Genomic DNA, 26,922 nt, shown 5'->3' with positions numbered 1-26,922 from the left:
GGGGAAAGGGCTAGAGGATGCTGCTGGGAGCCTCAGCACTGCTGCTTGCCAAGCCGGCCAGGAGGGAAGCATGCCTTTTCCGTCGCCCACCTTGCGCAGAGGTGTAAAACGCAAAGAAGGAAGGAAAAGGCTGGGGGTGACTAAGCTCTTATGCTGGGGAAGGACCTGGAAACGACCACTCCCAGATTCTGCTAGCGACTGAGGCAGACATGAACTTGTGGTTCTGCACTGTAAATAGTTTTGCACCAAAATAAAACCTGTAAAAGACAGGTCAGAGTCATGACTGGTTACTCACGAGCAACCACCATTGCCATCTGACAATTTCCAGAAGCCTAAAAATACATTTTACAAACTCTTAGAATTGCAGATACCATTTCCGCTATCCTCGTCTCCCACTTCCGGTCTTGCCTCTTTAAAAGCCTTTGGTGGAATGCAACCAGTTTGCACTAGGCACATCATTCCCATTTGGCAAATAGGTGGATGCTTTAGCTTATGCATAAGTGTACAAATAAGCACCGTAGGAAATTCTGAACTGGAGATGTTCTTTATGACAACTCCCACAGCCCGCCCCTTATAAGACTATTTTACAAAGCTGAACTTTTTACTGATGCAGACATTGTGGTTTCAGTAATAAGGCATTTCCCCTCCCCTCATACCCCTTTGAGCCTTTTCCTGAATTCCACCCTGATGAAGAGTTCTGGCAGACCTCAAAACTTGCTCATTATTTTCTGGGAAATTGTTTGGTCATAAAAAAGGTCTTTTTCAGAACAATGGTGGCATTTTAGCCCTTAGTCATGCAAGCTAGTGTAACTTACCTTTCTTCTGATTAGCTTACTTGGTGGGTTTCTCTTTGGGAGAAGCTGATTTATTTGGCATGCAGAAGATTGGCAGATAGCACCCCAGAAGATAATCACCTCTGTTGTGAAGTAGGTGGTAGTGCCTCATCCTTGCCTGTCCCTGCTTCACTGCACCTCTGTAAGTGTGGTATGGAATGATTACAGCAGCATAAACATGTTTATGTAGTTTTATTTATAATCACCGCTGTCCAAAATCACTTGCAGAAACGTTCAGCATTTATATTCTGTTGATGCTTTTTCTTCCAGTAGATCATAGAATCAGATGAAATGTAAAAGCAGCATATTTGTGTTTAAGTACTTTAGTGTTTTAATTCTCCTCCCCTTTTCATTTTTACTTAAAGCTGTGAAGTTTGAGATGAGTCTCCTTAAGAAGATCAGCTTTGGTCTTGTAGCACTAATAGTCATGATTATTGTTGTGCCTGGTGCTGCTCTTTTGGTCAAAGGTAAGTGTCAAAAATTAATATCATTACTACTTTCCATCCTTCAGTGTGAAGGTTCCAAAGGTGGCACATGATTAAATATATCAGAACCATAAAACAATAATACAATGGTACCTTGGTTCTCAAAGTCAATCCATTCTGGAAGTCCGTTTGTCTTCCAAAATGTTCGCAAACCTAGGCGCAGCTTCTGATTGGTCCCAGAAACAATGCCAACAGCCAAAACGGATGTTTGGCTTCCAAAAAGCGTTTGCAAATTAGAACACTTACTTCTGGGTTTGCAGCATACGGGAGTTGATTTATTTGGGAGCCAAGTCGTTCGGGAACCAAGATACCACTGTATAGTCCAAACAGAAAGAAACAAAAATCAGAAATGGCAAGCAGGACCTCTCAGCCTGCATTTTAGGCCTGGTTCCTTGTAACCTCGCAGCCAGGGAACCACCAGAAGGCCCTCGGCACTGGACCTCAGTGTCCAGGCTGAATGATGGCACATAATCCTGCCCCTCTCCCAGATTTTGTTAATGCTAGGAAATAGTTACATCCAATTCACAGCTTATACCAATTCATACCATGTAGAAGTGAGAGGGACAGTTTAACCTAATAGCACCTAGATTTGTATGCACAGGGCCAAAAACACTGGTTCATTTTCTGGTGCTCTACTTGGATCTGATTTAACTTGTTTGTTTGACTTTTATTTACTAAATTAAAGGGGGGGGGGCTTACTAATTGTATGCGCTGTATAAATATTTTTTCTAGTAGCCAAATATTTAAATCAAAGTATTTGGTTAGCTAAAAAAAAGTTAATAAAGCATACTTATTGTAGTTTAAATGCTACTTTCAAACAAGCCCAAAGCTTCATTTTGTTTTATTTAATACATGACAGTTCAATAGCATGCTCTTTAAAAAAGTAAAACATAAATGCATTGAAAATTGCTAACAGACTAATTTTAGCATGCCCAAAGAGCTGTGAATTGGAGAGAACAAAATCTGGGGGAGGGGCAGAATTGTGTGCCACTCTCAAACTTGAACAATCTGTGACTATACCAGATTGTGAACCGTGAGCCTAATTCTCTAAGTGATGCTTTTCTGCAACCCCTTTTAATTTCCGTGCGGGATTTCAAGGACAGGCTTTTTATTGTTTGCATGCAGTCACTTTCTTCCTATTGTTAATCCTTTTCTTGTTCAGTATAAATTAGTCATGTCAGAAATAGCTAGGAGTGGTAAGATGACTGAGTACTGTGGCCTTAGTTTGTTTTTGCTTTGATTTCAGATGTGGGAGATATTTGACCATCTAAATGTTGCTGAACTACAGCTCTCATCATTGGCATTGGACATAACTTGCTTTAGATGATGAGAGTTATAATTTAGCAACACCTGGAGAACAAAAAGCTTCCCCACACCTGCTGTATTTCTTTTGCTATGCAAGCACTGTGTGTAAAAGAATATGAGTTAAGCTAAGAGGCTGAGAGGGGGGCATCACATGTTCCAAGAAAGGCCTGCAATCTCCATTGACAAAGTTGGTAACAGTTAGAATCTTAATCTGAATGTTAGCTTTTCAAGTAAAAGAGCACCTTTTTTTACTTATTTCGTAGTCTTGATATGAATGCTTTTGTTATGTGAATAGCTTGGGTGGTTCTGGAGAGCTGTTTATTACATCCTGTTATGGAAACAGTTCTAGTTTCCTCTTGCAGAGGGCATTTAAGTAGGTCACCTTCATAATTTTCTGCTTCTTTTAGGATATGGTAAACACTGTTACTTTAAAGGGGTAGGACTCTTGTGATTGTATCACTTAATTTTTATTGTCCTTGAGGCTGTCCAGTACTGTTCCTTTCTTAAGAACTAGTAATAAATGGTGTATTCCAAGAATACAATGGATAAAATAATATATATTTATTCGGGGCACAAATGTGTTGGGGTGTTCTTTTCCTCTAAATCAATAGCTTTATGGGTTGCAGGATTTAAGAGCAAGGGGTAACGTAGAGTCTAGATCAAAGTAACACTTGGCTTGCTTTCCCTGAATAGTAACTGTTCTTTTCCTTTTTTATTTCATTTGACTTCTTGCAGAGGGCTTTACATTAGCATCTCAATTTGGTCTTGGCTTAGTTGTACTCCCTACTATCCTTTTGGTGCCTCCTCTCTTCTTTGTGTTTCAATCAGGTGAGAATCTATTACTTTACTAACTCATAATAACTCATAAGTTCATAATGGATTATGAACTTGTTTTCATAATCCATTGTGGTGTGGGGAGAGGAAGCAGAAAGGGAAGAACCCCTTAGATAAGTAGGGTTGTAGATGTTTTTAACAATGTTAGCTCCAGCCCTGTATTGGATAACCTCTGGGAGAAATTTTAGCATTACAGTCGTACCTCGGAATTCGAACGGAATCCGTTCCAGAAGTCCGTTTGACTTCGTTCGGAAACAAAGGTGCGGCTTCCGATTGTCCAAGTCACAAGGCGTTCCTCAACCAAGGTACGACTGTATTGAGGTGCAGCGTGTGTCTGTGTTGTGTCATTTCACTGCAGATGCTGGAGAGAGCAAACTTTTGTCTCCTCCTTTGCCATTCATAGAAGTGTGGTGTTACTTGAAGCCAATATATAAGTTGGCCTCATCTGCCACTGTTCCCTGACAGAGACAAGAAGCTAAGCTGCAAAGATTCTTTAACTTGGTAAAGATAAGTGGATGAATCCAATACTCTGATTAGCTTTGATATAACCTCTGGTTTGCCAGAAGCAGCTTAGTCATGCTGGCCACATAACCCGGAAGCTGTACTCCGGCTCCCTCGGCCAATAAAAGAGATGAGCGCCGCAACCCCAGAGTTGGTCACGACTGGACCTAATGGTCAGGGGCCCCTTTACCTTTAAACATGTGTGCACCTAAGTGCTGAAAGTTAGCTGGATTGAGGAATGCAGCTACTTGTCTTTGGTATATCATTTGTGTTTTAATATACAGCGTTGTATTTACTGTGATGTATTAAGATAAATTAAACGAGACAGCCTAGCTGTGGGAGGTTTTTTGGTTGTTTTTACTTAACATTCCATGTAGCACACGTTCACACTGGTTTCAGTTACATTTCAGAAGGTGTTTACTTTGTTCCATTTTTCACTTATGTATCTTTTTGGTTTTGCCATTCGTTTCTCAATAACGTATGATTATTTCCCCAGTTTTCGAGAAGCCACCGCTCTTTGCAATTATTCTGATAATTCTGAAAGCGCTTGGATATTTAATTGCTGTGGCAGGTTTGGCTACAAGTTTGCCAGGTGAGCAATGTATTTTATTTTATTAAAATTCTTTACATTTTTTGTTCCCTAGAAATTATTTACCCTTTATACTATCAAGGGGAATCAGCTTGCTAGCACACTTAACAAATATCCTACAAAGCAGCTTGTCTGCATTATGAAATGCACAAAGGGTTTGTGAAATCCACACGGGGTTTTATAGAACAGGGATCTATGAGGACTTGGAGCTACTATTTTATCTCTTGAACAAACAATTGCCTGAAGGTGGTGTTACCTTCTAATTAGAATGGCTATGCCATGTACTGCTGCATTTTGTAAGTAGGATCTAAAGGGTTTGCATTAAATTGTTAACTTTGTAATACTGCATATCCTAAAGATTCACTCAGAGCTACTGCTGACCTTTTTTGTAATTATTTTAATTTGTGCCCACAATCTTAGTGTGTGTGGTGTGTTTGTGCGCCCGCCTGCGCGCACATACACACACTCATGCAGCTTTCACTTCATGCAGCAGAGAAAATTGTGAACATAAATCTTTTCACATTTAGATGCATTTCTTTACTCTTAACAGCATTAAACATCAGCAAGATGACAGAATGTGTGAAATGACTGAGTTTCAAATATTTAAAGGTTGTCTTTCTAAGGGTGGTCAGCCAGAGATAATAATAGCATACTAGACATCTAAATTTGCTGTGCTCTTTTGGTGGGGGTGTGGAGATTGTGCTTAGATTTGAGTTTAGAAAAAGCTGCCTCTGTGAAATTACATTTATTGCAGCCTTTAAAAAAATAAAGCAAAAGAGCTCCTTTTTTTTTTTTTTTTGGTCCTAAAACCTTGTTTGAATAAATTATCTTTAACTGCAGGCATTCAGTCTGCAGCCCTTTCCACTGCTCTAAAGCAATATTCAATGTTTGGCAAATAAAGCGGCAGTAGCTCTGTTCTAATGGCTCTGTATTCTCGCCTCTTATCTTTCTTATTAGATAAAGGCTAGTTCAGGGTTGCAGTGACTCCTGTGGATTGCAGATACTCATTTGAGATCACAAAATATCTGAAAGGAGTTTGATTTTGCTATGCAGTTTCTAGTCTTTTCCTTTGGCTTTAGTGAGAGGTCCACCACCACACCACACCACACCAGACCAGCACACAAAATTTGGGGTCTCTGATTAATGAAGAGGAAATTGATTGTATGCATTCTTAAATTTCAGCAAGATTACTAAGCTTTGTGTAACTGTGTGTCAAAGTCATTGCATAGAATTTTGCAGAATATATTTTTTTCACTCACGGTGACTCATTTTAACACAAGTCTATTCAACAAGTCTTCGACAAGTGTGTGAGTTGTTCTTTGGCATCCAGCATCTAAATATTTCCTCCACACTCACCATTTTGAGTTTAAAAATAATTGTGTTTGTATTGGGGTGTTTTTTCCTGTCCTAGATGGAAGTAACATCTGTTCTTCAGTCTCCTGTCAATAACTTCATTGTTAGTGAATAATATTTTAATTTCACTAAACTGCATATTATCAAAGAAGATGTTTGTGATCCAGGTTTTAGCATAAAACCATTGAAATTATGAGTCTTAGAGACCAATGCTTGCAGAAAATTAAAATACAGCCAAGTGTATTTGTTTGCTGTTGGTTTTTGACCCACAGTTCCTTAATATTTTTCTGCATACTTCTTATGGTGGTTGATGCATGTAAAAGATACAGCAAAACCTGACACTTTCCGTAGCAGTTAATGTGCACATTGGTGCAAGACATTATGGCTGTAGATCTTTTCCTAAGTGTTGTAGTTACATTGCCAGACCAACTCAGAAAATAGAAACAAAAATGCTAACCTAAATACTCCATTTTCTCTCTCTCAACAGAATGCCCACCAAAACAAACTTCTGTTGTGATTGCAGGCTTAGGAATTATTGATGCTGTAGCAGCAATTGCTTTCATTTATATGGTTGTTATTGGTAAGTACTATTTACTTAGAGTATACATGAAATGCTTTATATTAAAATCAAATGAATATTCAGACAAAGTTCTTGTTTAGTGCTGTTTCGGAGAGGATTGACCAGAAGATCACAAATGCAGGTTGCCTTGTGTACGAGCAAGGGGAACCCTCACATCCAGGGGCCAAATGCAGCCTTGCCAGTGCTTCTTTCCAGCCCTGAGGACTCTCCCCAGGTCACACTGCTCACAGATCCTGTTCTGTACCCTCATTGAGGGCTCTTGACTGGCTGAGATGTGCCCTTGAGCTATGATAATGCCCCTTGCTTGCTTGCCTGGATGGAGGATGTGTATGTGGGGGCGTGTAGATAGAAACCAGTGACTTCCATGTAGCTTGAATGTAGCCTCCTGTACAAAGGGAAGAGTTGCATCCTTTGTTCCACCTCTGGCTCCATCTACTTTTTGCCTTGGGTCTCTCGCCCACCACTGGCATACGGCCCCCAGAAGGGACAGTGGCCCTCAGACTGAGAAAGGTTCTCCATACATGGGGTGATATCATGCAAAAAAAAGTTCCTTTACCACATGAGTAGATTTGGGGATGGCACGTGGGGAGAGGAGAGGGAGGTGAAGTACCATTGTGAAAACAGAAATCCTTGGGCTAATGGAACTACTTTGCTGGATATTGCACCTAGTCTATCAGATAAATATTTGGGGCATTGAGTAGCATTGTTTTGAAGGAGGGATGGCAGTTCACAGTGGATCTCACTGATTTGTCTCTGTTTGCAAGGGTTATAGTGGGCTGTTTTTAAGTCCTGTGCCATGAGTACAATGAGCTGCCTTCCACTGAATGGTGTGGAGCCTATAATTCTCCTCTCTTTCAAAAAAACCTTTTTACGGGAAATAGAAGGTGCTGATGTTGATCAGTAGGGGCACATATCCAGCAACTGAGTTGTTTAAGGCATCTTGTGATGCATTCTAACACAGATCAATATTTTTGGTCTGGGGGATCTATTGATAAAAGGAAAGCAATCAAACTTGGGCGCACATAATCAGGTCCCAGGCTTACTTGAAGTAGAACTTTATTTCAACATTGGGCCCCAGATGTTGTTAGCCTACAACCCCCTTCATACCTGACCATTCATTCAGCCTGGGATGATGGCAGCTGTACTCCAATATCATTTTGGAGACTCAAGACTGAAGAAGCAGTATGCCTGCATTGTAAACGAAGGGAAGGTGAGTTTGCTGATTGGAGAGAAAATGGGGTGGGGTTGGGTAGGCAGGTGTTGTCTATGTATACCTGAAAATATTTGGTTTGGATTTTTTGTATGCAAGTTATGTGGATGAAGAATGTGAGGGTTGCTCTGGCACAAATGCTGCTTAATAGGTATTCGAAAAATAAACGCAGTCTTGCTGAAAGGAAAGTTTGCAAGCTAGGCAGTAATAATACAGCTGTGTGTATTTTGCACATAGGCCTTGAAGTCTTTGAGCTGAAATAATAGATATCACATGGTTAAAACTATCTAGAGAAGCATGTAACTTGGCCCATGGATATAACAGAGCTTTCTGATTCTTAGCCCCCACCCCCTTCATGCACAGCAGCATCACTCTTTGAAACTATGCCTTGGAGGCTGCTGTTCAGAGGAAAAGGTTAAGCCCTTTAAGGTTTTCCTAAGCTTTCCGGGTGCTTCAGAAGGAAGGAACGCTTCTGCACTTCTTTCACAAACTTATTGAGGAGGTAAACATGAAGACATTGGAACTGCATTCACATAATCTATTCCAAAAGTGTTTTGTGTACGTAGCTTTTTGTTCTATGTATCCATGTCCCACAGTTGCTTCTAATACAGGTGTGAAGGGAGAGGACTAGTCCTGTGTAATGGTGATCTTCTTGGCTGGGTCATGATCGACCCACAGCTGAATTATGCGCTGAATTGCACTATGACCATGATTCCATTGTGTTGTCTGTGTTTGTGTGTGAGGGCATCTTTTTTAAATTTTTTAGTAAACTTATGTCCTGCCTTTCCACCTGAAGACTTCCAAAGGTGGCTAACAACATAAATTTTTTAAAAAGCAATTATCTGCTGATAGTGATAGATACAAGAGCTCAGCAGGCTTCTGCTTTTTGGAACCACTTTGTGTTTTGTACTGGAACTCCAGCCTATATGTCCACCTCTAGTTAGTGTTAAAGGACCATGGTTCATTTTATGTCTAAGAAATTGTTCTCAGTAACAGAACTGATGAGGTCTCAGTCCTTCAACACAAGTGCACTCCTGGTTCCTTGTTAGCTTTCTTCATTTCAGCAGCCTAATTTAGTTGTGGGAAGTTGTTGCTACTGTAAAAATAAAAATCGAGCACCAGAAACCCTTGCCAATCTAATGTCAATTGCCCATGAATCTACTAGTACATTGTGCTCTAACTTCTAACCATCACTGCTTTAAAACAGGTAAAGTGGGAAACAGCAGGTTTGTTTTTTATTTTATTTTTAAGCCCACAGCAGCAGCCAAATAAATTAAGAAATGGCAGTTGGAATAAATATGTCCTTAAGAAGTGGTGAAAGACCGTTAGCGGTGAAGAAACAGCCAGGGACAGGAAGGAAGGGAGAGGAGGATAGAAGGAGAGACAAATATAGTCACACATTGTAAGATAAAAGCCAAAGTGAGTCTCCCATGGCAGGTGTGTGTTCTGCATCTGAAAAAGCTGAAGGCTACTGCTGTGGAATCCATGCATGCATGGCTACGAACTCTGCTTCTTGGCTTTGGGTCGTAGAGGTGGAAGGTCCTGCATGTGTACCATTTTCATTCTGTATACTGCATTCCAATAGCAAACATGAAAAGGGAAGGAGGGACATGTGGTTTTAACCAAAGATATAAATATTGAATCCACACAATTCGTGCTTTGAACATGCACTCCTGGAAAGCTTGCAAGAATGCAGGTCTGGGCCAAGAAAGGAACTTTGCACGAGCAACCAGAAGAAAAGCTTTGCTTCTGTCACACTCCTGCAATGTTTAAAAGATAAGCATGGGAAAAGCAAGGAGGATGAGACGGAGACACAAGTTAAGAAGTAGAAAGGAAAAGAGAACATATTAGACAATGGCCTCATTGCAGGTAATGCTAAAACCATGAATTGTCACATGTTTCCCTCTTGCCTCTCCTCCCGTGTGATTGGAAGGAGTTTGCTAGCCTTTACTTTCTGTTTCACGGCATCTCTCAGCAAACATCATGTACCAGTAGGAGGTGCTGGCTTAAACAAGCTGTGCTTCGTGTGCAACAACTGAAAGTAAATGCTAGTAGCCATGTAGGAAAATGGCAGGAAGGGGACAGAGCATGAGTCCAAGGCTTTGGCTGAAATTCTTTCTTGATCGTCTTATGTCCCTGCATAGTGGTGATTAGATTTGTGTGCTTTGAGTATCCAGTAAGAAATTGTGCTATATTTTTACTTGTAACCATAGGTACCAGATTCAAAGATCATCAGCCTCCAAAGGTAAGCTTAAAATTAATGCATACGGGGTTGCTGGATGACTCAGGTGATACATAATGTGATTCTGAATCTTTCACAATTGGTTTGATCAGATTGGTAGCAAGCAGAATCACGGCAATGAGAACTCTTGCCATTTTAATAGGTTATGTAGACACGCAACCCTGGCTTTGCCTCATTATTCATTCAACTCTTCATTCATTCAACATCTTTTCCCATCTCCTTCATTATACAACGACTGCAGAGTGGAGACTTGAATTGCAGCTTTACCACTCATACATTGGAATCGTTAAGAATGGGAGAAGTAACCTTTTTTAAAATAATAAAAAAGCTAGAAAAAGTTGAAACATTTGAAAAATAAAATCAAGGCAATGCATTTCAGGTAACTTGTATACTACAGCTTTGAACGGTGAAATGGTAGTAGATTAAAGCCTAAAGATTAAGCTCAGGCCCCAGTTCAGCACTTCAGAGAGTAGTGCAATTTGACTCTTGATTCCTTCAGAGGCTGCTCAGTTCACCTCAGGTCCCAGTTTCCATTTGGTGAAACCAAAGCTTTGCTGGGTTCGTTTTCCTGCAAGGACAGCTTTTACAGTTTTGGAGTGGTTAAAAAAGTATGAATCCAATCTCCTCTACTTTGTTGTGGTAAATTTGTTAGGGGATACTGTGTCTCTTCAAGAGATATGTGCTTCCCTAAAGGTGAAAACCTGCCAAATTTCAGAAACATAAATGCAGGGGGGGGGGTTGTGTTAGGTGCCTTTTAAAGGGATTTGCTTTCCTCCTTGTGGTTTTTGGGGAAGTTATTTTTGTATGAAAATGGCATACTTTCCTAGGAACACCTCAACAGTGTAACATGCAGAATTTCAGAATGATGGGTGCTTGGGCTAGGGGGATAAGAGGAATGAGGTGGGGGTGGGGAGCCCTGCTTCAGGCTTATGCTCTGCTCAGTTGGCCCCCGAAAGTATCAGAATCGAAGTACAAAGCTGTGTGTGCGCGCGCCAGAGGCCAGCAGCACTAGAAGAACTAACAAGAACAAGGATATTTATTTCTTCGGCATTCCTACCCCAAAACACTGCAGTTAGAGTCCACTGGTAAAGGATCATTCCCTCCAATTAAAACCCAACCTCGTCAGTCACAAAGATATTCTCCCCAGCTCCCCCCTTCCTTACTCTGATTTTTTTCTTTTCTTACCAGCTTGGGGGGAGAAATTTGCTGGAGGCCCATTAAACTGCTCAAGGTGATTTGGAGGGCCTCACTTGAGCTCAGCTAAGTTTCTGATCTTTCCAAATTGTTCTGATTTGGCTGAGGATTTGTGCATATGCACAATGCTAATAAGCCCTCCTCCCTATTATTATTTTTTGGGGGGGTGCTTCACCGCTCCTGCAAGCTCCTTATCAACTGCGACACTAGTGTTGGCTACTTTCTAATGTGGAAAGACCAGCCCAGAGAGGGATTGGCAGGAGGCCGTGTGGTTCTTTTACCCTTCATCCCTGCTTCCTTATATAGACGCACTGTCACTCAAATATGACTGGAAGGCAAAAAGATGCTGCGCTTGAAGTTTGCTGTTAGGACTGTTTCTCATGAGCAGCGGATTGGTTGGTAAAGCTGTTTATTCACTGTGCCACTTTAGGCTGCAGATGGGGCTAATGTGATTGAATGCTCTTCTGTCAACAACAACAACAAGAGCCCTGCACAAATAAAAATTAATGAGAATCATTCTAAACTAATCTTTTCCCTGACATGTGAGTTCTTTTGGCTGATGGTTGGGGGTAGCAGGTGGGGAGGAGGAACATGGAAAAGCATTCAGTTTTGTTAGCTGCTTGAAGTGGTACAATATATAAATGGATTTACCACCGCTTTTGCTATGTTTGACATCTAGGCCTGCATTTTTTTTTTACTCTGGTGTATACCAGTGGAACTGGGATATATCTATATATCTATATATCTCCTGAAAGCACACTTGAAAGGTAAAGTGAAACGGCAGGTGCTTCTAATATTTCTTCATCTGTCAGACCTGAGCCCTTGCTTGAAGTTTCATTTTCTCCCCCTCTGGCAGTAGGAGAAATTGATAGCCATACAGCTACTGTTAAAAGGAGGAGATCCAGTCCTTTTCCCTGCAAATTGTAAAATCCGTCTGTGCAGGGTGGCCTTTGATCTATCATGTAAGCTGCCTGGGTTGCACTTCACACTGTTCTGGATATGTCAGGTTGCAAATAAGACAGCTGCCCTATGCCCTAGTGCAGACCTAACATTTATGCCAATGGGCAGGAGATCAAGAATGCACCTTAAGCTTCCACACATCCTCTTTCCCTGTCCCATTAGTCCTTAACCACACTTCTTTTACAATGGGAGTTTTCAGACTGGCTGCAAGGCAATCATGTTAACCATGGTTTGTTTATTGATTTCTTTTTTTTAAAAAATGTACAGGCATTCTCTCTCCCCCTGACCCATGCGTGTCCTACTCATGCGCGGCCGCTTTTACACGGGTTGCTGTGAAATAAAGAAATAAAATGATTGAAATGGCACGCCTTCCCTCTCTTGGAGCTGCTGCCTGCAAGTTGCTCAGGTGCTACTGCCCGGGTCATCTTCCCTCGCTTGGTACTGCTGCCTGGAAGTCACTCTCAGCCACTCGCTCGCTGCGATGGGAGGGATTGGCGGGAAGGCTGGGAGCAGCAGCCCCAAGCAAGAGAAGGCACACTGGGCAGTGACCCCAAGCAACTTCCAGGCAGCAGTTCCAGCAGTGCACGCGAGTCTCTCCCTCCCCACCCCATGTGCCCTCCCTATTAAAGTTGGGTGCTCCTCCCTTTTTGCGATTTCAGTTATGTGCACGAGGGCCCGGAACATAACGCCCCACATAAGTGGTGGGATGCCTGTATACACAACCCTTTGGTTAAAATCATTTGAGGTGCATAACTCTCAATAAAAAACAGTAATAACAAACCCCATAAACAATTAAAAGGCGCTGGGAAATGCAACTTTTAATATAGCCAGCAGAGAGAGAAACATGTACGCAGTGAGTAGTTACAATCCTGGCCTTAATTTTTCCTTGTATCCACTGCAGATAATACACTTTGACTACTTTGATTGGTCTTTTATCAACTCCTTGCCAAATTTAGTACACTTCAAATGTATTTTCCAAGTCTGACGAAGTTTTCCTGAAACCCTGGGGTTCTTTTTTGCTTCTCCATACCAAGCAAAACTTATTAGTATTTTTTTGCCAGTTAGTGGTTATTTCAGAAGATACTGTCAGTGGTATATTCAAAGAATAAAAACTGTCTTTGAGACTACTGTAATTTCTGGGGCAGACCTTTTCCTCATGCAAAATACGTTTAAACATCATGCATAGGTTTTTCATGATTAACTTTAGTTAGCTTTTCCAGACTTTGCATAAATACTTAATAGGGAAATCTCTCCATTAAATCAGATATTTTGTTAATTTTTTGTTTGTTGTCTTATCCAAGTTAAAACAACCCACCCAGTTTGTAAAATTAATTTTGTAACAGAAATCACATTAAATTCCTTAATTGGGTTCAGTAGCTTCTCGAAAGAGTTATTTGAATAATATATAAATAATGCCACAGCATCTGCTTATGAATTAATTTAAATACCCTACTGTCCCATCTTAATGGTACTTACTGCCTGCTTAGACCCTGACACTTTGGCACAAGGCTCAATAGTTAGGGGGAAATGAATTTAAAAATAGATAGGGTAAACTGAACGTACACAACTAACTGAGACAGAAGTATATGAGGTAGTATATATCTTCGATATTCCTGTAGAAAATTTCCCTTCCAGATCAGCATTTTCCAGAATCAGGTACAAATAGCTCTATTCTAAATAGTCAAAAGCTTTTTCCGTATATAAAAAAATAACCCTCTATGGTTTTTAGACTTAGTAATCACATGAATTATATTCAAAAGATTCCTTATATTCATTTCTAATTTATGTTTTTCTTAAATAAAACTTAACTGATCTTCTGCAGTATACTTCCCAATGATTGTGTTGCCCAGATTTTAAACTCTTGTTTTAAAAGGGTGATGGGTTGGTAAGATTTGACTCCAGAAGCATCTTTATCTTTTTTTCTTAAGGATAAAGAAGCCTATGTTTTTGGAAAGGTTTGTTCTTGCATATCTGCATTTAATGCCCCCAGAAGAAGATATGACAATGCATTTCAAGAAAATATTATGATATTTAGTACCAAAACCATCTGTTCTTGTTTTAGTATTATTTTAATTCAACAACAGCTGTATAGAGCTCAATAACTGTAACTGGCCTTTGAGGATTTTCATTATCTGTTTTTGTTAAACAGGACCATTTAATGTTTTCTAAATAGGTACTTATTTTCTTTCAAGAGGGAGAATCTGAGGGGTACATAACATTTCCTTAATTCATATGCAGTGTCCTTTGGCTTTGTATCAGCCCTGCCCCTGTTCTTCAATTGCTGAACCATGTTATTAGATTATTTTACATACATAGATGAAAGTAATCTGCTTTGGCTGGTAGCCTTCTTGAAAAAATGCCTTGAAGAGTTTTGGGTGCAATTGATTAGGCCAATTTGCTTTCTTGGGACTTCTAACTTGCCTAATTTTGTCTTAAACAAAGGCATATTCTCCTGCTCCTAATTGTTGAATTTGATTGATAAGATCCTTCAAATCCCTTCCCCTTTTGTTATTAAATAGGCCACACTATGTTATCAAGACCCCCATCACTGATTTTGAGGCCTTCCAACCAGCGACTATAGTAGTCTCAGAAGAATTATTAATTCAGAAATATTTCTGCATCTTAGCAGTCACAATCTGATATTGTAGTAATAAATTCTTGACTTGCCAACAGCTATTTCCTGATTGGGTCTTATCACATGTCTGCTCTGTTGTAATGAGAGCATATCTTCATATGTGTAAGTTCATAGGTACAGATGATCAGAAGAAGTTGAGAATGGAAGGATGAGTAGATAACACAGCGTTGTATAAATACTGGGAGAAGGAATGCTTAATGTTCAGAAGCCTTGGAAAGAAAAGCCTACTTTTAAGGCTGGGGTCTCATAAAACATCCTCTTTGCTCCAGTAGGCTCGAAATGGAGGGTTAAGTGTACACTCATCATTGCACTGGGATCTACACTCCATGTGTTCTTTCTCTCTTGTCCAAATCAGCTCCTCTGGGAGCTAAGGGACTAGCAATCTTGCAGTTTTGGGGAGGGGGGATGAGGCTGTGAGCCAACCTGTGGGACACATTTTCTCTCTGCTCTTGACTACATGTTGTCATTACTGGCCCTAGAGCTAACAGCCTGCCATTAACCTAATTAATGTTCTGCTGTTTCTTGTATTTGTTTTGTAGAATCATTATTTATTGTATATGTCAATTAGAGTCATTTAATTTGGGAGATCCAAGCTAGACATGAAGACATTTATATTTATATATATACACACATATATATTTTAAATATTTTACAGAAAGCTGTCGAAGAACCACTTAATGGTAGGTAGTAATTGAAATTTTGATTTATATTCAGGGACTTGGTTTTTGTTCCAGTCCAAAAATTAGCTTTTGGGGCTGTATAAAAAATGTATACAAGATAATTAAAAAATATTCCTGACCTTAAATTATTGGTTTTTCATAGATCTCTTATGGGTATTAGAAAATAATTTATGGCTCTGTAATTCTTGGTTTATCTGGACCTTTTCAATGTTCAGATGGCTTTTTTTTTTTTAGGATAAATACCACTTTGATCTTATAAATTCATTTGCCAAAAGGAATTAGTTTCTTAATGAAAGATTTGTTCCTTCTGAAAAGTAGATATGAGTTATCTTTTGCATGGGGTTCACAAGTTTCTAGGATAGTGCTTAGCAAAACTTGGGGTTTTTTTTGTTTTTTGCCTTTTGGTCTCTGATTTCCTCATTTGAGCCAAGTGGTATGGGGGGAAATCCCACTGAATGCTGATGTAGAATCAAGAGAAAGGCTGGTTGTGCATCAGACCCTCTAATTTCTTTTCCATTACATGGAACTCTTGCATGTCTTAAATTACAATATATTTTAACACTGTTTCTACTAAACTGCTGTTTACTCCTTGCTTCTCTAACTACTAACGTTTTGCTTGGTTTTGCAAAGATGCGAAAGGAGTGATGTTAGAATGATGGTAAGTTTTGCCTGTATTTATTAGCTTTGCTTTTCAGTAGGGCTATGGGATTTTTCCTTTGTTTTGATTTTTTCCCTTTTTCATGAAACAGGAGGCACACTTCAAAGCATTAGTATTTCTAGTTATTAGTTTTTCTAGTAAGACACAATCCTTGAATATTTCACCAAAAATAGTCCCTGAGGCCCAGTTTTTCTAGCTATGAAATAAGGTGTGCGCAGGTGTCCCCAAATAGTGGCAGTTTATAGTCACTTTAAAGCCATTGGCAAACTTCCTTATTTCCAGCATCTTTACAGATTTTAGTTTTGCAGCTGTGCCTCCATAAATCCATTTGCTGCATCAAATGGCCCTGGCCCTTTATTAAACCAGGCAGGGGGCTTTGCAGTCCACAGATCGCCCTCCCAAAATTTCAGTCAACTGCTGAGCCCCAGAATGCAATGCAACGGAGAACAGTGATAGAAAGGAGCTTCTTTCTTCTCCAAAGCCAACAACAATATGAAGCAACTCTCCTCCTACATCTTCCCCAGCCCCTTTGGCAAATGCGGATGACTAGGGAAGGAGTCAGCAGCGGGCACAGATAAAGGCTGGTTACTGAGCCAGGGTCAAACTTGTAGATGTCTGTTTGCCTCCCTTGAGAGGCTCACAGCCTTGTAGCAAAGAATGCAGTTCACAAATAGAACATGTACTAATGGCAAACATATTACCTGAGTGTGGAGCTTGTGGAGCCAAAATTACGACACCCTCACACAAGAGGGAGGTTATCAGCAGTCCCAAGGTTTGAGAGAGAGAGAGAGAGAGAGAGAGAGAGAGAGAGAGAGAATCTGAAAAGGGAGAAGACATGCTAAATGGCTAAAGTACATTGAGTGGAGGAATTGGATTGGAACATCTTGAAAGAAGGTAGGACTGACTGGAAAACTGAATGAGGGCCTTCTACTGTGCAAGGTTTGCTGCAGATTCCACTTGGCTGCGAATGGCCTACAGACAAAGTTGCCAGGCACACACAGGGTCAGGAGGAAAAGTTTCTTGCAACATTGCTTAGCCGGTGGTAAGGAACCCCGACCATGAACACCCCTCCACACTGCAACATTTTGAATTGCCACTTTATTTTTTAAAAATTACTTTCCTTCCTTTATAAATAAAGGCAAAATAGTATTGGTGATGGATGTGATCGGACAAAACGGTATTGGTAGTGGATGTGATCAGTCTGTTAGACTAATGCTTACTAAAAATACTGATTTTCCTAATTTTGTTATTAATCCACAGGGAATTGAGCAGGATGGGAAATAAGTGTTCATGTTTTACATACTTCATTAGTCTCTGGCTTGCTATTTAGTTCAGTGGCTTCTGTATTAATCTTGATTTCATGGGAATCGAGATTAATTAATCTAGGACTGCAACTGAACTTGCAAGTAATTAGGTCTTAGTCATTCAAGCAATTCATCAATGAGATAATCATGAGTGTTTAATCTGTTTGTTCCAACTGTTTGTGCATCTTCTTAACACTAGATTCAATGAGAAAGTAAGTAAAATTCATTAAACCCCACTTGTACTGTGTTAAAGAGTCGATGGGGATACCTGAAGTGTAAAATAAGAGGACATTATTATTCAATTTATATCCTACCTTTTTTGCAAGGAGCTCAGGGGTTCCCCCCTCCCTGTTTTTTTCTTCACAGCAACCCTTTTATGTAGGCTAGGCTGAAATACTCAGTCTGGACTTGACTGTCCTCTTCATACTCTCTCGTCAGTGCTTTGTCTGTCTTTATATTCCCTTCAGTCAGAAAACAGTTCAGCTACACAAAAATTATGCTCTGTCATCCCAACATCTTGTTGATTTTTAACTAAGAATGAGCAAGTCCAAGTGGAATGTCCACTGAAGATCTGCCACAGTTTGACCTTTTTGGTTCCACTACCCTGTCTTAAGAAGCTGGTCTCCAATGTCAACTGACATCATAGAAAGTCTTGCAAGGCATATAGATACCCCCTTGTTTAACTGTGTTAGCATAACTCTTTCTTGTTACGCTAACTGAAGAACACCTTTTATGCTCCAGGTCTCTTTTAGAAGTAAACTGCCAATCTTTTTGTCTCATTCAGAACTATCTACAAATCAAACCCTTTTTATAACAGAACATCATTCATTCACGTAACCTGGTCATGTCACTGTTTCTCCACATGGACATACAAACCTGCCTTGTACTGACATCTCATTTGCACATAACAGCAATGGTTAATTAAACTACGGTTTATTAAACTGTAGTTTGACCATCCAAACCCACCACCTTAACTATTGTTTATTTGGTATCAGCAAACCACATCCTCAAGCCATGATTTATTGTTGGCTTGTGAAACTTGGTTTGTGTTAAGGAAGGCTTGTGAGTACACCAAGCCATAATTAACTCTGGTTTGTTTAGCCACCCCACCCAAGATGTTTGCCAAGCTACAAAGGAATAGCTAGAAAACACTAGATCTTTACAGGACACCCTGGAGAGCCACTGGCAGTCAGAGCCAGAAGGACCAAACACATCATGCTAAGCCATGATTTGTTTGGCTTTCCAGGGTGCGCTGTAAAGATGTTTTGCATCACATGGCAATTTAACTGGAGATGCTAAGGGTTGAACTTGGGACCTTCTGCATTCAGTCTTACACTTCAAATACATTTGCACATACTTGAATAGGTTTGTGGAACTGAAAATAGCTGCAAAAAACAATTGATGCTGATCTTTCATAATGTATATAGTGAATGACTATTATTCCTATCTCAAGCAACCTACCTTAAGTTCTGAAGGCACTTACTTGATTTATCAGATTTAACTGTTTGTTTTTAAAGTGTCCCAAATTTCAGATAATAATTTTGTGGTTTATTTTTCCCTTCCCAGCAAAGTAAAGCAATCTGGCAATGGACATGGAACCAAGTGGAGAAAGACTTTTGTTGATACACCGTGGCCTTGATGATGCACTACTCAAAGAAAAAGAAAATCAGGAAATTAGTTGTTTTGCATGTGTGGAAAAGTGCTGTAATGACTTATGAGGTAACTTTATAGTCACAGGAGTTGTGGTAATGTTTAAAAGAGAAATGAGTGTATGCACGTGAGTTTATTTTTATTTCTCTCCTTTTTGGTTAGATGAGGGAAAGAATACAAAGGACTCTCTCTCTCTCTCTTTTTTTTTACCCACCGTTTTGTGTCTCTTTAGTGCTGCACTGTTGAACTGCCACTTTTCATAAAGACCAGACTTCATGAAAGGACTACTTTCCAACATAACAGTGTTTGGCACATTAGCGCCTTTCTGTCCTGGGCCAATTTCTGTGATGCTATACAGCAGCTACTTCTTACATGAAGTAGCACTCCTAGCCTCAAAACTGGGGAGCAGTGTTGAAGGAAGGGAAGCAGAAGAGTTGCTCATGAGTCCGCAGTTCTCACTCTTTCTTTTTTTACTTTTTAAAAAACTTTTTTGTACATATAACTGTTCAGTGCTAATGTATTTGCTCGACCTTTCCCAACCTAGTTGTCCCTCAAGTGTGTTGAACTACAACTCCCCATCAGCACCAGCCACACAGCCATGCTGGATGTCACTGATAGGAGTCACATTCCAAAACATCTGGAGGGGGTCCTGGGTTGGTGAAGGCTGATTTATATTACGAAACAAATGGTTTTTTTCCTGGTAGCCTGCAACATGGCCAGTGCCGGCCCTATATTTAGAAGAGGTTAAGCTTAAGCTAGCAATGGTATGATTGAAAGTTATTGCAGGGTCACAGAAGATAAGTCAATGGGACCACTTACACAAATCTTTGTACTGCATGATAAACAATGCAATTTTTTTCCATCTTGCTATTAAACACTGACCTGGTTCACATTACACAAAACAGTGGCCAAGTGCAATGACCTGGGTATGCAGGCTCCCAGGGAGGAGACGGTAGCTGCCTTGCTCTTCCCTAGTTGTTTTGCTGCTGCATTGCGCACCATGCTAAGACATGGTGTGGCTTAGCATGTTGTCCCATCTCAGGCTTGAAGTTTAGTTCTGTAGGGCAAACTGCAAACCAAGAACATACTTTACTTGCAGCTCATCATTAGTTTTGATAAGAGTTAAACCACGAGCCTGGGTTAGATGGCATGGAGGGTCAAAACATGGCTTAGCTCAATGTGGTCCAGCAGCAGAATGACCAGAGGAGGGTAAAGTGGCCGTGATGTCATGTTCACACTAAGCCAGTTTGGCACAATGTGCAAAAACAGCCTAATTCCAATCTTACCTTTTTGATGTTTTCTATGACAAATACAGAAACAATATTCAAATGAGAAAACTATTTATATTAAGCACTGCTCATACCCTTTGTGGTGTGAATGTGAGCGGATACATTACAAGAGGAACAGATATTGTTTGTATTATAATATTTTTGAAAAACGATCGTCATTAGTCTTTTCTAAATAAGAGCCTGGTTTCCAACTCTCTCAGATGATCACAAAAGTCCCATCCACGCACTTCCTGTTAGTATTCCTGCTGTATATACTGTAATTCTTTGTGTGCTTTGGTGATCAGTATTGTAGTCAAAGTAACTTTCTCTTTTTTCCTATTCTTTAATTAAAATGCTCTTTAAAATTAAGGACCGAGTTCAGCTTTCGTGGCACAAATCCCAATTTCTACACTGCTGAATGTAGTAGTCCTTTAATGTTCATGAGGCTGAGAATCATCCCATAACACTTATGCTAATTAAATCCTATTTCTTTTCCATCTCCTGCAGTTGCCAGAAACTTATGCGCAGAAACAGGAGTTGTTCTTTTTTGGTCTATAGATTGCCAGCATTCCAAATTAAGCTGCAGTTTTTTGAAACTATGATTTCTGTGATCTCGTCTTTCAGTTATTTACATATACAGGATTTATTATTTATTTTTATTAAATTTTGTATACTGCCTATATCCATAGATCTCAGGGCAGTTCACAATATATAATTACAATATAAAAACACACAAAATACATAATAAAAAAGGACAGAAACAAACCAATAATCCCCGCTTAATTGAAGAGGATTTAAGGAACTGTATTCCTGTTTCCATCCCACTAAAATAATCTGTTGTAGACTCCATTCAAGAAATTGCATTAAAAAAGCATTGTGTGCTCTTCTGCACCTTCCCAATAAGAATCTATCCACTTTAAATATACTGCAAGATTAATTGTATTGAAACATAGCGTTCTGAGCCCCTAAATTGTGGAGTCTCCCTTTTTGTAAGTTCAGGTCAATTTCGTGAAATGCTCTTTATTAAAATGTTCAGTGGGACTTTTGCTCAGTCTCCTGATAGCCTTCTCCCCTCAAATAAAACTGCGTTTCACATCTACATAGCTAAAATGTTTTATTTTAATCTAGTTAGCTAATTGTTACTACCTGAACAACCACCACCACAATGAAGGCTGAGAGCATAGACTTCTTGAGTAGCTGAAGCCTGATGATGCTAAAGGCAAGTCCCCGTCCCCCCCACTCATTGCCCCATTCAGTACAGCAGGTGACGAACAAAACATTTGCCTGAATAAAGGGGCTTATTAGAGGGATCTGATGCAGTTTGGTTCTCATTGTTTAAATGGCTGTGCTCCCTGGGAGCAGGAATATCATAGATTGCCTCTGATTTTGAATATTTGCTTTGCTTCTCTTTTTTTATGATTACTCTGGTAGCGTTGTTCAATGCTCATATTCCTGCATTTGTTTCCAAAATTTATTCTTAGATTTCTGGGTACTATTGTTTGATCCTCTGATAACTACCAAACTGGGTAAAAGGGCTACATTCTCATGTCTGCCCCTAACTGAGGTAGGTATTTGAGGATCGTAAATATTCATGTAAAGATGGCAGGATTAGGTGGTAAGCTTGTACATTGGCTTTAATTCTTAAGGTTTGGGATCTTGGATCTCTCTTTTTAAAAATTAAGATACTATTGTGCATGTGTTTGAGGTCCGCCATCCTGAATGCAAAACAAAATTCAATATATCCCATTAGTTGGTGATCGGTCCACGTGTTCCGTAGCATCGTAGTAAGTTGATTCATTGCTGACGCATCTCATTTCTGGAGCATGCAGAAAATGAGAATTCTGCAAATTCATTCCATGCTATATTTGACTTTGAAGTCTAGTCCTGCTGTTTGCCTTGCAAGACTATATGATTTTGTTTGAAAAAGCACTAAAGACAACTTATGTAGCCCACAAATGGGTAAAGCCAAATTCTTTCCTATAAATAAATATCCCTTCATCTTACAGAAAGACTTTGATTCTGATTATGCCCTTTTGAGAACGTCATAACATGTACAAGAGGGTCCTGTGCTTTAAATTTCATTCAGAAGAGAAAGTTTTCCTAAACTAGTCCTTTATTTCCCCCCGATGTTTAAGAAACCAAAGTGGTTATGCCTGTTTTAATACTTGTGATTGGGGTTTTCTTTTTCTTTTTGTATAAATATAAAGCCAAATCTTTGTTGTTTGACCATTTGGGAAAAAATTCAGTCTTTTAAACATAACAGTGTGTTTTTATTTATTGAACATAGCTTTGTAAATCAACTATATAATTAAAATAAAAGTGTTTTAATTTTTTGAGGGTCTTTTTCCTTGCGTTCTCTAAGTTACTAACAATTATTTTTAGACCTGCTAGGCTACTTTTCTTTCAAATTAACCCTGCAAAGTTTGTTGCAAATTGTTACTAATTCTGTTTTTCACAGTATGCTTAACCTTGCCCCTTTTTTTCATTGAAAATATATTAACATTAAAACAGAAATGTCAGTGACACAGTTTTCAGCCGGTGAGTTCAATGCTATGTTCTAAATTAGCATATTAGCACTAAATGTTGAAATTTCTTTAAGACCATGCAAAGAAAGAAAGCTTAAATAATTAAATTTCTGGGAGCTAGTGTAAATACAATGGAAATAACTTACCAAAAGGTAAAATGCTCTCTTCTATGCTGTGGGTAAATCATGGTGAGGTGCATTTTAAGACATTGAAGTTGGTAATGCACATTAATCATTCAAGGCATGTTATAGCATTATGGGGGGGGGGGAGTTGGCTAACTTTTTAATTACTTGACCTGAGAAACGTCAGCAAGACCTATGAAGGAAAAATTATTTTCAGATCAGATGCTTGTCAGATTCATACCTTTTAGCAGTTACTTTTATGGCACATCCCTTCTCAGGTTAAAAATTATTCAGAAGCGCTTCCATAAAAAGCAAATATTTTATTATGCCTGGGGCATCTTGGTGTTTTTGTAGGCAAGGTTTGAGGAGTTCATATAGTGAGAAGAAGGTCTGTTTGGGCGGGGCATAATTTATTGGTAGGAAAATGGAGGAGGGAAGGCAAGGGAGATTTCAAAGATAGAATGCCTGATGCTAATAGCTGCAGATCTCAACCATTAGCATTCCAGTTTTAAATAAACTTTAGAGTCTGATTTACCTCATGCTTCAGAATATGTTGTTTGAGATTGAACAATTTATATGTTTTACAAGGGAAAATATAAGGTATGTGAAGTGTAGGTGACCTTGTAACCGAAGCAACACAGAAAACGCAGGTGAATGTTTCCTGAACTTCTCCATCCTCTTGGCATTTGTAGTACAAAAGCTTCCTTAGAATTCTAGATTTAAAAAAAAAAAACACAAAAAAAAATCCTTTGCTGCCAAGAGCAACAAAATAATAAAGCACATCTTGATGTGTTTTATTCATAAAAATTCAGCCCAAACTGTTTCTAACCTTCTGCTGATGTTTCTCTTTCTCCCACTCCCTCCATTATTGTTTTAAACTTGATTGCCTTACATTGCAATTTTCTGAATTCCCACTTCACATGTTTACATTTTCTGCCTTTACTTTCCTGTCAGGCATGCAGCATTAGCTTTCCTATATTACCATAAGCATACATTGGACTTAGTTAATCCAATAAACTATTTATTTCATATATTTATATATCATTTAATAACAGAACAGTTTCCAAGTAGTTTACAAAAAACCCCACAAATTAATAAGGAAACTATAAATTATTATTATTTCTCCAGCCACTCTGGGTGGCTTACAGCATATCTGAAAACATAAAACATCAAGCGTTAAAAACCTCCTGATACAGTACCATATAAAGTGATAAAATTCTCAAAAAGCATAGAGACTCAGGGAAGTGACTGACTAGCCTGACCACAAGTCACCCCTTTTTCCAAATGCTGCTGCTTTCATGGTAGACCTTGCTATGGCCATTGTGGGCTGCCATATTCAAGGCTGGGCAGGAGTTTTTCCACTTGACAAATTGGCACCAGCCACTTAGTTTTTGCTAACCTCTTAGAAGTCATCACTACTTTGTGAGGTTAGGCACTGGGTAAGCCTTAGTCTTGGATGGAGGGCAGGTTGTAGCCTCTGCTTGCCCTCCTTGGTTAAGGGTATCCCATTAAAGGGATCTGTGAGGAGTTCCTTCTGTTTGACACCCAGATGGGAGCTAGGGCCACAGAACTCCAGCAGGGTACCCCTATTTGATGTAGGTCATAGTGTTGCGAAGGTTACCTGGATACATGTTCAAGGTGTGCTCAAAGACACAGCAGTTGGAGAAAAGAAAGTGAAATTTATTGCTGACACAGCAATAGGTCCAGTGGAGTTCTCTCCAAAGGACTGGACCCTGATCATGTGTGCTCTGGGCTTATATACTTTTTTCCAGATAGCGTTAGGCATTACATATTCATAAACTGCAGCAAAATTAAATCAATAAGCTTGGACACCACCCTTCCTATATCCTCCTATGTCCATATAAAGATTACTTCTACTTTCCATATAATTGCTCATTATTTTAGTAATATACTGTTATCAGCAAGCAAAGCAAAAATCCCCGATGGGCAGACAAAGCCCCCAAACCCCCTCCTGTTATCAGTCATCCTGTGTCCTATGTGGAAAGCACCCAACTTGGACATCCTGTTTCACTGAACATTGGGTTATGATGACCGTCCCATGGCTATGATGGATGTCTTCCTTACAAACTGCAAACACAGCTAAACGCATATATGTTTACTGCTAACACAGCAATAAGGCTAAGAGAAAGGCACAGCATTTGGCTTTTTAGAATTAGGCACTTTTGGCACTATAAGGCAAAGTGAGGCACAATAATATATATAAGGCACAATGATATACCTGTATGCTTTCTTTAGGGGGCCTTGCCACAATAGCTCCCTGCCCTTGATGTGGTTGACCCTTAGGTAGACTCTCAACAGACAGGCTGCAGTTAAATAAATGGCTTCACCCAACGCCTACGCCAAACCACATCTGTAACCAACAAAGCTGTACCGTATTTGAACCCCCTTAACACTATATGCTGCTGCCTGGTCTGCTTATTTCATTACACAGGGTCTCTGGGCCTTGGCATGCAATTAATTTTGTTTTCCCAATGTTTCTTTATCTGTTAATTTCTGTATTGTATTTGACTTCTGTGCAATGCAAAAGCCACTGCTGGGAATATAGCCAAATATGGCACAAGTTTAGTACTCATTTCCATGTTACTTGTTTCCAGAAAAAAAAAAAATCCTCTTGCAGGTAACAAGGAAATGAGCACTAAACTTGCACTATATATTTACTCAAGTGGCTTTTATGTTGTGTGAAAACTCAATGCAGAAATGAAGAGAGAAACTTCAGGAAAACTAAATAAGCTGCCACATGAATACAACCTCTGTCATCTTCAGCCTTGAAAGGCTCTTAGCACGTTTTTTACAATGGTACGACATACGCACTATACCAGGTATAGGAAGGTACAACTAAATATCCTTCTGTGAAGAGAACAGCCATTTCTTGCCTCCATTTAACCGTTTCCTTTGCAGTCCCATGTCCCCCAAAATCTCTTGCTGGGGTTCACGTGCCCCTTGTGAATGGTGATGGGCAAGACACTTGATGGAAATCACTTCCCCTTCTGTAAATAGAGGGGCAGCATAGGATCCAAGCCAGGCTTCCTCAACCTTGGCCCTCCAGATGTTTTGAGACTACAATCCCATCATCCCTGACCACTGGCCCTGCTAGCTAGGGATCATGGGAGTTGTAGGCCAAAAACATCTGGAGGGCTGAGTTTGAGGAAGCCTGATCCAAGCACATATATTTAAAAGGAACAAAATACTGACAACAATTTAAAAAATCAAACCTGCCCAGCATTGGTCAAATCAGATACTAGCTGTAGTTAGAAAAACGGGGGGCAAATTATAGAGTTTCATTTTTAGAGGTATTACATAAATGATCAAATAGACTTTTGAGTAAACAAGGAAAGTGATTTCGTTTTTTTAAAAAAGCCCATTTCGATAGAGATGACTTGGGAACCATGTTTTGCAAGATGTACACTTCATTTATTCTTAATGAAAGAAATTAGAGAGTGTTCATAGTTTAAATGCCTGCCTCATCAGAACTCGCGTGTGCCTCAGCAGGTAATGTTCAAATCCATTTGGAATTCTGCTGCTCTTCTTCATTTCCCCAAAGGAAAAAAAATAATCGTATACTTGAAGATTATGCTAAAAGCATGAAAGCCTTCTTTCTGGAGGTGTCAGTTTCAAAACCGTAATATATTAAACTGGTATTGCCTTTGTGTGTAACCACCATTCTCACATGGCCCACCCAACGTTGCTGTAAGGGATCATTGAGGTCACATCCCTTGGTACTCAATTAAGCACAATTTTATTACATGCAGTGATATATCAAAACTGTGGAAAAGCAGAGAACATTTTCATCAGTATTGTTACTAAAATAAACCAAGTTTGAATTTTGAAAGCACTGAATCTTCCATAGAAACTGCATCTGTAAGACAGCAGAACTCCCCCCCCCCCTTTATTGAGCATGCTGAATAGCTTTTTCATGTTTATGTGAATGCAGAAAGTTGTTAGCTGCATTTGCAGGAGAAGTTTGGCATATGTC

The 26,922-nt window shown here is 39.6% G+C and overlaps 1 protein-coding gene and 1 long non-coding RNA gene across 9 annotated transcripts in view; one reads left to right on the top strand and one right to left on the bottom strand.

The window, feature by feature from the left end:
* Window positions 1-22,614, top strand: part of CD47 (CD47 molecule) — a 42,129-nt gene extending 19,515 nt beyond the window's left edge. The window contains exons 4-11 of one of the 8 annotated variants that reach the window (XM_083438464.1): window positions 1,199-1,300; window positions 3,359-3,451; window positions 4,455-4,550; window positions 6,388-6,480; window positions 9,904-9,935; window positions 15,377-15,401; window positions 16,032-16,059; window positions 18,930-22,614. In XM_083438464.1, coding sequence (XP_083294590.1) covers window positions 1,199-1,300; window positions 3,359-3,451; window positions 4,455-4,550; window positions 6,388-6,480; window positions 9,904-9,935; window positions 15,377-15,401; window positions 16,032-16,057 — 467 coding nt within the window. In that variant the 3' untranslated portion in view covers window positions 16,058-16,059; window positions 18,930-22,614. Of the gene's footprint in view, window positions 1-1,198; window positions 1,301-3,358; window positions 3,452-4,454; window positions 4,551-6,387; window positions 6,481-9,903; window positions 9,936-15,260; window positions 15,406-16,031; window positions 16,073-18,929 lie in introns of all 8 variants that reach the window. The other 7 variants (XM_083438466.1, XM_083438465.1, XR_014510580.1 and 4 more) reach the window with 7 other exon arrangements.
* On the bottom strand, window positions 10,672-15,254 carry LOC310676532. The gene is made up of 2 exons (XR_014510589.1): window positions 14,264-15,254; window positions 10,672-14,218 (listed from the first exon to the last, which is right to left on the bottom strand). It is a non-coding gene; the product is annotated as an uncharacterized lncRNA (long non-coding RNA).
* Window positions 22,615-26,922: the final 4,308 nt, after the last annotated feature.

Source organism: Podarcis tiliguerta (genome assembly GCF_965153285.1).
Source record: "Podarcis tiliguerta genome assembly, chromosome: 4".
NCBI lineage: Eukaryota > Metazoa > Chordata > Lepidosauria > Squamata > Lacertidae > Podarcis > Podarcis tiliguerta.
The sequence above is the reverse complement of the archived record's forward strand: the minus strand, read 5'-3'. Positions and strand labels throughout refer to the sequence as shown.